We start from the raw sequence: 12108 nt of genomic DNA on the forward strand, positions 1-12108 counted from the left end.
CACTTCTCGGAGCATCCCGACAGGGTTAGGCTAACGACCAGGGGCATATCTATAATGGGTGCAGGGTGTGCGGGGCAAAAGAGCACCTGGGTCCAAGGGGGCCCACACCGCACTCCCTGCATCCATAGGGGCCTATTAATCATCGATAAATGGCCCGGTAACCATGCAGAAACACTAGTTTCTGCTTATTATAATTACCGGACCATTAACCATCAGGGGTCCGATAGGACCCCCTGATATTCAGCAAACTCTAAAAACTGAAAGTTTTCGGAGTTTGCGCACGAGAATAAAGGCCATCTTCAGACGGTGCTTGCTCTCATAGCCCCACTTCTGTCAATGGATAGGAGTTCCGGGGATGCAAAGAGGGATCCGAGCGGATCCTTCTGCCGCCTTCTCACGGACTCCCCTCCGGCTTTGCGCATGCGTGACTTCGGGTCACACATGCATAGCCGGGACGACAGGGAGGAGGTAAGTAATGCACCGGAGCAATAATGGCCTCCGATGATGAATAGGCCCCATAGTCTTATACTTACCTCTCCGTAGTGCTGCTTTGGTGCAGGAAAAATCACTGGGAAAATGTTGGCGGGCATTTTCCCAGTGACCTAATACAGTACTACTGTCACCGGGAAAACGGCGCAGGTGCCATTTTCCTGGAGACCCGCACAAGCGCAGTAGATTCTGGCACTAAGCCAGGATCTACAGTGCACCGCGGCACTGCTCGGAGAGAGGAGGAAGCCCACACTGAGTCTGCATGCGGGTCCCCCCCTCTCTTAAAACTCCCCTGATACCGACACCTGTCGTAGGTATCGTAACCCTCTCCCTACCCTAATCTTCCCTCCCCGGTGCCTGAACTTAACCTCCCCCCTAGTGCCTAAACCTAACCTCTCCCTCCCCGCACCCTAACCTCTACCTTCCCACACTGTAAACCGAACCCTCCCACCCTAGTGCCTAACCCTAACCCTCCCCCTAGTGCCTTAATCCCTAACCCTAACTTTCCCCCCTTCGGGATGTCGGTGGTCAGAATGCCGACACCAGGATACTGACAGGTGTGGGGATTCCGGCGCCGGTATTCTAAGCGCCAGTATCCCCTGTGCCGGGACACTGAACATATCCTGTGTAGCATTTGTGGCTTGTGCAGAGCTGGACATAGATTGAGATGCCTCTGACTCAGCAAATAGACATAATTACACAAATTTTAATGGCTGCTTTTTACAATGTATTTTTTTATGCAAATGCAATGGACAAACCCGAGTCACACCGCATGCACTCTAATGTGAGCGGGGGAGAGTGCTGCCCGTTGACTTGAATATATCATTGCAGGAGCAATTCACCACAGAACAACAGAAAGCAGGGATCAATCTCTCCTGCAAAATGAGCTGACTCAAAGCAATCTTTCATCAAATGTCTTCAGAACCAAAGTGTTTTTCTGTGACAGGGTCAGAACATTTCCCCTTCACTGTAATGTGTTACTAAAGGAGCAATTACTGAGCATTCAGTCATGTGACCCCAGCCTTAGCCATCCCCTTAGTTATGTCCATATTAGCATTAGAGGGATAGGTCATTACACATTTAATTAAAAGAAGGTTATTTTATTTTTAAGATGCTGATATCTACAGTCCTTTGTGTGGCTGTAGATTAATGTACATCTCAGCGCTGAAGTCATACTATGGGGCAGATGAACTAAATAGGACTAGGTCGCTGGCATTAGGGCATTTTCACACTGCTCTATAATGGTATTAACAAACAGGGAAAAGCAGGGCCATAACGGTCACTGTCTCAGTGGTACATGTATTTGGCTTGCAAGGTGTCTAGAATGGCAACCTGCAGCCCGGAGAGACGACCATTAACTATTATATCTAAAATCTAACATGGGGCCTGATTCAGTACAAATCGCGTCCTCAGCTCCCGACGGACCGGCCACCGTTGCAAGATGGGAGCAGATGCCGACAGGGGGAGCGGACGCCAACAGCGGGTGCGGCCGGTGGCTCCAGGAGACTTGCCCACTCTTCTGGGGGCCCGGAAGCGACACCCAATTTTTGGGAGGCTCCCGGCCATTTCGGGAGAGTAGGCAAGTATGTATAAGGGCAAGGGGGATTACTCTTACAATCGCTGTACAGACTGTGACACAAATGTGTGGGGTAGATGTAATAGGCCGTGGAGAGAGATAAAGTACCAGGCAATCAGCTCCTGTCACCTTACAGACTGTCGGGTCTATGTACTAGCCTTGGAGAGAGATAAAGTGGAAAGAGATAACCAATCAGCTCCTAACTGTCACTTTACAGGCTGTGTTTGAAAAAGGACAGTTAGGAGCTGATTGGTTGGTACTTTATCTCTCTCCACTTTATCTCTCTCCAAGGCTTAGTACATCTACCCTATATATAATGTCTCTCCCCACTTTATCTCTCACCAAGGCTTAGTACATAGACCCCTATATATAATGTCTCTCCCCACTTTATCGCTAAACAAGGTTCGATACGTCTCCATCTGGGAGAGAGCGCCTGCAGAAGAGGAGACTGGGATTGTGCTGACTGCCATGAAGAGAACGTTGCAGTATAACTTAATAACATGTTAAGGTCCTGATTTTTCCTTTCCCTGTAACTAATACGGAGTGCATTCATATGCAAGGAGCAAATTAAACACCCGAGCCAGGTAGTGCCTGACTCCGGACATGAGAAGCTTAATGTTTTAGGTAGGAGGTGGTGTTATGGGATGGGGTGAGTTGGGTTAGCCTATAGGAGGGATGCAGTGGGGTGGGGTTTTAGGGCCATTTCAGAGTGAGCTGTAGCAGCCATTTTAGGGATATCTTCCTGGGAGGTGGATACTTTGGGCGTAGTAATGGGCTGGCTGGTCGCTCCCATTTTGAAGGGGTGGTGTATGGAGTGGCAGTTGGTGGATCTTGCATTGTGGGGCTGTTCTTTCAGTGCCACTATACTTTGTCTGTCTTTCCCTCTTTTTAGATTACTTAGTGATTCTCTATTAGTTTAATTAGATGTAATTAATAATAGTTTAACTAGATAAAATAAATAAAGCTGACCTTCCTTTCCCCTTATGCAAGTCTCAGTGTTGTTATTTCAATATGGTTATGGTTTATTGGTTTTACATTACACTGGGAGGAGGAGGAGGACATTCATCTGGCGATGGGGAGTTTATAGTGTTACTTAGGTCTCTGTGGGGAGTAGAGGAAGGGCTACAAAAAAATCAGTCATTGGGAAGAATAGCTGTGATGTTTATTGGGCCTGATTCAGAGATGTACGTTACGCCAATGCTCTCACAGTTGAGCCATAACACTGCGCACAGGTGAAAAGGTTTCTGACATGAAAATTGTTCTTTCTAATTGATTTCAGCATGTGCTGAAGCAATATGACATTTAAAACTCTCAGTTAGCTCTCGGCTCTGAGCTAAAGACCATTTATGATGATGTAGGGGTATTTTCTTAAATACTAGGGAATTTTGGCATCTAGAGAATATACTGTATAGGTTGGCCTAAATACAGGAATGCTGAGTCTGGCCTCCAAGGGAAACAAATGTCCATCCCAGTCCTCTGGTTGATCGTAGCAAAATTCTTCTACGCTCCCCCCCCTTTACATGTCAAACTCGCAGTTATGAAGAACTTTGTAAGGGGGGTGAACAAATATGAAGATGCTTTCAAGTACCTGAGAGGACAATATCCACTTTTGAATGATACTGAAGTTAAGGAAGGAATTTTTGCTATTGCATAAAATAGTCAACTACTTAAGGATGAAATCTTCCACCGAGTCCTCCAGGTTAATGAGAAAGCGGCTTGGGAAGTCTGTAAAGGTGCTGTGCATGGCTTCTTGGGTAACAGAAGAGCTGGAAACGATGTTGAGATTGTGACAACCTTCTAGAAAAGTATCATCAATTTGGCCACAACATGCCACTCATAATCCACTTTCTCATCTCCCATCTGGACGTCTTCCCTGACACCTGTGGTGCAATGTTTGCCAAGCACAGTGAGCGATTCCACCAGGACAGGTCAGCAATGGAAGGATGACATCAGGGTAGGTAGAAGGCTTCTATGCTTACTGACTACTGTTGGACAGTGACAGAAGATGCCCCACAAGTGATGAGCAAAGAGAAAGCTCTCTCATAAATAGGCCACTATCTGAGATAGTACTTTTGGTTGCTGTATGTTGTTTCGTTTTGTGATCTTATTTGCTATTTATTGAACTGAAACATCTGTAATTTATGTTGTATCTAGAAAATATCAGATTATTTTAAAATTGCTTTGTACTAGGACTATATTACTGAAGTACATATAGCGCAAAGTATTCGGGGTTCTTGACCTCAAATTGGTAAAGAATTACTATTTCTAGAAAGGAAACAAATTACAAGTATTTGTTGTACAGTGGAATCGAAAATCTGCGCTCGCATCTGAGGTGCATCTGAGTCACACATGCGACAGTCAGGGAGCGTTTGTGGGAGGTAATGCGGAGCGGCGGCTATGAACACAGGAATATCGCCTTTTCGGGTGCGTGCCACATCCTGCATCTGCGATCCCGTATGTAGTGAGAGTGGTTCCGTCTTCTCAGTACACGCGGCCATTCTGCGCAACCAAAGGGTTACTCAGAACTGCGATAGTAGAATGATCTGTGATCAATGCTGCTTATTTGTATGCAGTTGTTTGGATTTGCAAAAGTCGCAGGTGGGTGTCTCAATAGAAAACCCGACAGCTGCGACATTTGCATATTCTCACACACCCACTGCGTACACAGCTGCAGTAGGGTCGGCATTAGCGTACATACGGCATTAGCGTACATACGGCAATAGCGTACAGCTTTAAATCAGGCCCATTGTTCCCTGAACCTTTCGTTTCCTAGTTATTGGTTTTGGACATGGGTCCCTGGGAAATAAATGTCTCTTTTTCAATATTAACCAACTATTCAGCGCAATTCCTCTGTTGAGTGCAATTCTTGCCATATTTTCCTATTCCCTGGACGTTATGAGTTACATTTTATTCAGTAGTAGTGTGTGAACTGGGTAAAATGCTGCACCAATAAGTTTAGCAAGCATTACATTGTGGGCATTGTAGCCAGGGCTGTGGAGTCGGTACGCCAAACCTGTGACTGCTATTTTACTACTGCCCAAATTCTACTCCTATCCTTCATAAATGGCAATTGTATATTTTACATGCATTCTAGCTGGGCTACAATCTGAACATCAGGGTAAATAAAGCTAGCTACACACTGTCAGATTTTTTTGATTGGGACGAGGAACGGGACAATTTTTCAAAAATTGAAAGCCCCGGTATCTGTGATACAGATTATGCAATTATTCTATAGGAGCTAGCGATTTCTCAAGGGGGGGGGCTACTACTGGGGGCACTACAAGGGGGGGCTACTACTAGGAGCTCTACAAGGGGAGATTACTACTGGGGGCACTACAGGGGGGAATACTACTGGGGGCACTACAAGGGGGGGGAAATACTACTGGTGGTACTACAAGGGTGGATTACTACTGTAGGCACTACAAGGGGGGGATTACTACTGGGGGCACTACAAGAGGGGGGACTACTACTAGGGGCACTACAAGGGGGGGGGACCACTACTGGGGGCACTATATAAAGGGCACTGCATATAGGGGGTACCACTACTGGGGGCACTGCATAGGGGGGGGTAGTACTACTGGGGCACTATTTAAGGGGAATACTACTGGGGGCACAAGGGGCACTGCACAGGGGGACCACTACTGGTGGCACTGTAAAAGGGGCACTGCATAGGAGGGCACCAAAAAATATACTTGCTTACCAAAAAATTTGGGCTAGGGCCGGCCCTGCGCCTATCCCTAGCCTGTAATGTACCACTATCAGTCTGGACAAGGGACACTTCAGCTTCACTATACAACTATTTTTTTCCTGTTTTGAACAAAACTTTACTGTTTTTAGAACAGAGAACAAACGCTGCTGTGCTGGACTTGTTTTTTTATTTGTCTTGCTCATCACCACTTTCTCCTCCTTCCATTTAGCATTTCTTTTTTGCAAGATAATGATCAGGCTCATATGTCAATAGATGCTTGAGACTAATCTGAAGGGGAGCACATATTATTTAAACATATTATTTATTTATTTTAATTTTATTTATTCATTGAAAATTTGAAAGTAGAACAGGAAGCTCATATCTGAGCCACACATGAGAATTTTAGCTTCAACTTGTTATATAGACTCCCGATGTTTGCTTAATCTCAAGACAATTTGTAACTTTAACCATAATAAAACAGAGATAAAAGTGCAGTGACTCGGCATAAAGTATTGGACGGTACCTGAAAGCTTTTCGCATTAATAGTCCTCTGGCTGTCTGTGGCCTTCAGCTTGGTGTCCAGGACTTTCATTAAGGACTCAGTGTTGCGCACGTACTGTAGATCTCTAAATGTTCGTAGATCTAGGACTTCCATGGATTGTGAAATATTCTGAACCTGATAAAATAAATAAAGGTCACCAATGAAAAGAAGGACTTTACTAGTCTGTAAACAGTGGTTACATTTCTCAATGTACTTAATTTACTGTCAGACATAGCTGCTGTAAGCCCTGAGCCTCAGTATACATTATTATCATATTCCTCTTTCCCTTGCACACAGCACATGTGGAATCTCTAAGGGCCCTTACCCCTTGGCCTTGTGTTAAACACCAGTGTCACCACATGTAATATGTTATCATGTCTGACACAGAGTGATTAACGAACATTTGCACGCGTAGTAGTGGTCGGGGCCTGTGCCAGTGGAGAACACCTAACTCTCCACTTCTCTAATGAGTTCAACTATGGTGAATTCGCTAGTAAAAGCACTTATTTTGGCATCAATGGCTCTGAGGCCTAAAGTATGTCACACAAGTAGTAAATGTTTTGGCCAATTTGGACAAATGACACCAAAATCGCCCTATTGTATGCAGAGATTCTACTAACCAACATAGATGGCAAAATAACTTGGAATCCTACAGGATGCAGTGGCCTGTGACTGCTCTGAGTAAGTGCGTATGGTCAGAAGGTGACTGCGTTATGCAGCCCCAAGCAATCAGGACATTAGGTATAACCTCCACCCAAGTCCGTAGCCAAAACTAATAGTGACCAGATCTTCGCAAGTGCGTCTACAGGGAACATATGTACTCTGAAGCATTTAAAAGGAATACACTGGAATAGATGTGGAAAACTACTCAGTATGTTATGATTAATGTACACATTTTGTGTGTGTGTGTGTGTCTGCCTCCATACTAGTATGAATCATATGCTTCCTACAGGCATCTGCCAGCAGATCTTTCCATGATCTTTACTATGATATTCTTTTTTAAGAAATGGATACTGCAAATATATATATAAGAGTTCCTACACACCTTCCTATCATACACATATAAATATATATATATATATATATATATATAAATTACAGGGGTTCTGCACGCACCATAATAACTAACAATAGTACTAATACACATAATAAACAGTGGGGTATTGGTTCATGAATTGATCAATGCATTTAAGCTTGCAGCCAACGTCAAGGGACCCCACTTTACTGCAAGTCCCTACTCTATTGCTCAGAATTATAACATGGACATAGCCATCACATTAGTGTTAAACTCAGGGTATTCTATCAAGGTTTAAACCACACCACGCAATTGCGTCATCGTGGCCCTGTCCCCTCTTCACAGTGCAGAGTTTAACGCCATTATGAAGCAGGGGGTGGGGCCATGATGACGCGATAACCTGCCTTTCCATGGGCTGGCAGTGGCACCCGATTTTTGGAAGGCTCCCGGCCAAATCCGGAGTGAAGGCAAGGGAGATTTATATATATATATATATATATATATATATATATATATATATATTATTTAAAAAGAAAATTAGAGGGCGCATAAATGATAATTTTTCAGCAATATTGCACCATTAGAAAGTCCAGTTAAGATGTAAACTTGGATTCTTACTTTACTTCTTCTTTCTCAACTGTATTCAGAAGTAGACTTCCAAGTACTTGATAGACGAATCTATAGATCCTGAATGGATTTTCTACAAAAGACCCTCTCACCAAAAGAACACCCAAAGAATGGCACAATGGCCAACCATTCGATAAAAATAGACAAATATTTTATTTAAAAGGTTGTGTCTTATGACATAAAATTGTAATATTAAAAATGCTTACACAATAAGTTCTCCATTGTCTTAACATAGGAAGATGATGACAATTTTTTTCTGCTTTTACCCTTAGTGGGCTGGATCTTAATTAAAGCAGATTCCTTCCTTTCTTAGAAATGGATCACACCCGACGCGTTTTGTCCCTTGGGAATTCTTCAGGAGCTTGAAGGTTATATACGATCCACAAAGGAACTTGCAAACAGTATTCCTTATACTGGACAAGCTGCACTCTCAATTTGTGGTGTGCTCTGGTCTCAGGGCCTGATTCAGACCCGGTCGCAAGCGCTGAGCGCTCGCAACCAGGTCGATGGTGGCCAAGGGCGCATCTGCTCCGTCGTGCGCATGCGTGAGACCCGGATAGCGACGGGCAATCCATCGCTCTGGGTCTCGCACCAAAGGGGGCGTGCTGTCGATGCCTACCATTTGGGGGCGGGCCCCACTGACATCACCAGTGATGTCAGTGGGAGAGCTTTCGGCTCTGTTTGAGCCGAAAGCTCTCTAGGGCTTCCGGCCACGAGACCCTACCACAAGGGTTTCGTCGCAAGCCCGATGGTCACGATGGTCTTGATCATCACGACCATCATCCCGGCCACTCGCATTAGCTGTGGGTGGCAACCCACAGCAATGCGAGCGGCCAGGAGGCCGCTCCATATAAAAAAAAAAGACACCCTGATTCAGAGCGAGCGCTCTGTCAGAGCGTCCGGCTCTGAATCAGGGCCTCAGTCCAAAACTGCAGAAGCCATGTTCAGGTGGACATGTCCAGCCATAGGGCTGGTGCAACTGATGATGGTGCATGTGATGGTGCACTAATGGTGGCGTGTGGAGAATCACCGGCGATGTTACAGCGTGCAGAGATGCTGAAACTGGACGGCACATTCAGGTGTACGTTAGTACACAAGGAAAAGATGGAGACTAGCATTTGCATATTACCGCTCCCGCGACTTCACCAACAAACGCAAGAGGGGACGGAGCAGTATCCACCCCTTTATCAGGCCCATTGCTGGGTACAACACAAGGATTACACTGTTATTGAGTTTAGTGACTGTGGCCACGTCCACCGCTATGCAAACCAGTGTACAAAACAGCCATCACAGCCTTCTGGTCCCTAGAACAAAGCTGTTGCTGTCAGACATTAGGACAGAGCCCTGAAATTAAGCTATTCCCTAGTTCCTAGTTATGTTGTCTTCTCATATACAGCGGGTAAAATAAGTATTGAAAACATCAACATTTTTCTCAGTAAATATATTTGTAATGGGGCTATTGTTATGAAATTTTCACCAAATGTCAGCAACAACCCATGCAATCCATACATGCAAAGAAATCAAACCATAGATGTCCATAAATTAAGTTATGTGTAATAATGTGAAATGACACAAGTAAAAAGTATTGAACACGCTTACTGAAATGTAATTAATACTTCGTACAAAAGCCTTTGTTGGTAATGACAGCTTCAAGACGCCCCCTGTATAGAGAAACTAGTCGCATGCATTGCTCAGGTGTGATTTTGGCCCATTCTTCCACACTAGCAGTCTTCAAATCTTGAAGGTTCCGTGGGCCTCTTCTATGGACTCTGATCTTTTGTTCTTTCCATAGATATTCAAGTGGATTCAAGTCAGGTGATTGGCTGGACCATTCTAGCAGCTTTATTTTCTCTCTGAAACCAATTGAGATTGTCCTTGCCTGTGTGTTTGGGATAATTGTCTTGCTGAAATGTCCACCCTCGTTTCATCTTCAGCATCCTGGTAGATGGCAGCAGATTTTTATCAAGAATGTCTTGGTACATTTTTCCATTCATCCTTCCTTCAACCATATGAAGTATGCCAGTACCATATGCTAAAGAAGAGCCCCACACCATGATGTTCCCACCTCCAACTTCACTGTTGGTATGGTGTTTTTGGGGTGATGTGCAGTGCCATTTCTCCTCCAAACATGGTGTGTATTATGGCATCCAAAGAGTAAAATTTTGGTCTCATCTGACCGGATTACATTCTCCCAGCATTTCACAGGCTTGTCCAAATGTTGTGCAGCAAACTTTAAATGAGCTTCAACATGCTTTTTCTTCAGCAATGGAGTCTTGCGTGGTGAGTGTGCATACAGGCCATGGTGGTTGAGTGCATTACTTATTATTTTCTTTGAAACAATTGTACAGTACCTGCTAATTCCAGGTATTTCTGAAGCTCTCCACAAGTGGTACTTGTCTGTCGGACAACTCTTCTGATAATTATTTTCACTCCTCTGTCAGAAATCTTGCGAGGAGCACCTGGTCGTGGCCGATTTATGGTGAAATGATGTTCTTTCCAATTCCGGATTATGGTTCCAACAGTGCTCACTGGAGCATTCAGAAGTTTAAAAATCCTTCTGTTACCAATGCCATAAGTATGTTTTGCAACAAATAGGTTGCGAAGGTCTTGAGAGAGCTCTTTGCTTTTACCCATCATGAGATATTTCTTGTGTGACACCTTGGCAATGAGACACCTTTTTATAGGCCATCAGTTGGGATTGAACCAGTTTATATTAATTTGCACTGACAAGGGGCAGGATTGCTTTCTAATTACTGATGGATTTCAGCCGGTGTCTTGGCTATCCATGCCTTTTTGCACCTCTCTTTCTTCATGTGTTCAATACTTCTTCCCTGTGTAATTTCACATTATTACACAACTTAATTTATGAACATCGATAGTTTGATTTCTTTGCATGTGTGGATTGCATGGGTTGTTGCTGAGATTTGGTGAAAATTTAATTACAACAGCCCCATTACAAATATATTTACTGAGAAAAATGTTGATGTGTTCAATACTTATTTTACCTGATGTATATTTGCTCAGCCCACAAATGCAGGCTTTTTCCTCAAAGGATGGCACACTTTGGGGGAGATGTATCAAAACTTCTATAGAGAACAAGTGGGTAGGTTGCCATAGCAACCAATCAACATATAGCTGTAATCTATCAATTACATTCTGTAAAATGACAGCTACAAGATGATTGGTTGCTATGGGTAATTTCATTACTCTAACTCTTTAGAAGGTTTGGTACATCTCTCACTATGAGAGGACTTTAATCAGAGTAGCGCACCATGAGGGGACATTAATCAACCTTTCCGCAGTGGCCCTTTATTCCAGTGGGCACATATATATCGCACAGTATGCTTGGCAAGTGGTGTAACTACAGGGTGGCTAGACTGACAAATGTCCAGCGCCCACAAGGTAAAGGGGGCTCACCACCGCGCACCCCAAAGAATGTGCAGCTGCTCCATGTGTCCTGAGAACGATTGGATCAGTGCAGTAGTGAGTACAGAGAGAGGTGACTGGCCGGCCACCACATGCTGGCGGAGTGAGGAGATTAGCCTGGGCATGTAGGACGCTGCTGTTGCTGCTATGTATCGAGCAGTACGTGGCTGGGTAGCTGGATTTCGAAGAAGTTAGAGATAACTTTGCCAAGGTTAATTCCAGAAGGAACTTCAAGATAGGAAAAAGCTTTACAGTAATAAAATGTAACAAAAAATCTATTCTGATTATTATTTATCTTGCATATACGGCAAAACTCCTATTCTTTAGAATGTCCTTGGCTGAATGGATTTACATATATTGTGTTGGTCAATGAGTTGGAGTTTCACTGTAAGTTGTATAGTTTTTAAGTATTTCTAATATGCATGATACAGAAATCATTCGGATATGATAAAACATGTAGACCTAAGGGTTTATAGAAATCAAATAAAAGGCCCACCTTAACAGTTTGGCAGGGGCCACCACTCCTCTAGTTACGCCCCTGTGCCTGGATGATTAGGAATATGCATCTGCCCTCCAACCAAACACCTAAATATGTTTTAGTTATTCAGGAAAACAACTCTAGCCAGTTATAGTCACTCGTAATAGAAATTTGCAGAGAATAATTGCACAGAAAATTCTTTTTACAAATATATATATATATATATATATATATATATATATATGGCACGTGTAAATTAATTTGGGTC

At 43.8% G+C, this 12108-nt stretch overlaps 1 protein-coding gene across 2 annotated transcripts in view; it reads right to left on the reverse strand.

Moving 5' to 3' along the window:
- The window catches only part of OLFM2 (olfactomedin 2), a 365566-nt gene that overhangs the window by 107943 nt on the left and 245515 nt on the right, over positions 1 to 12108 (reverse strand). For both annotated transcript variants that reach the window (XM_088452501.1, XM_088452502.1), the window contains exon 3: positions 6277 to 6429. In XM_088452501.1, the coding sequence (XP_088308627.1) occupies positions 6277 to 6429 (153 nt within the window). The remainder of the gene's footprint in view (positions 1 to 6276; positions 6430 to 12108) is intronic.

This window comes from Taudactylus pleione, unplaced genomic scaffold, assembly GCF_031769625.1.
Source record: "Taudactylus pleione unplaced genomic scaffold, aTauple2 ptg000551l, whole genome shotgun sequence".
Taxonomy (NCBI): Eukaryota; Metazoa; Chordata; class Amphibia; order Anura; family Myobatrachidae; genus Taudactylus; species Taudactylus pleione.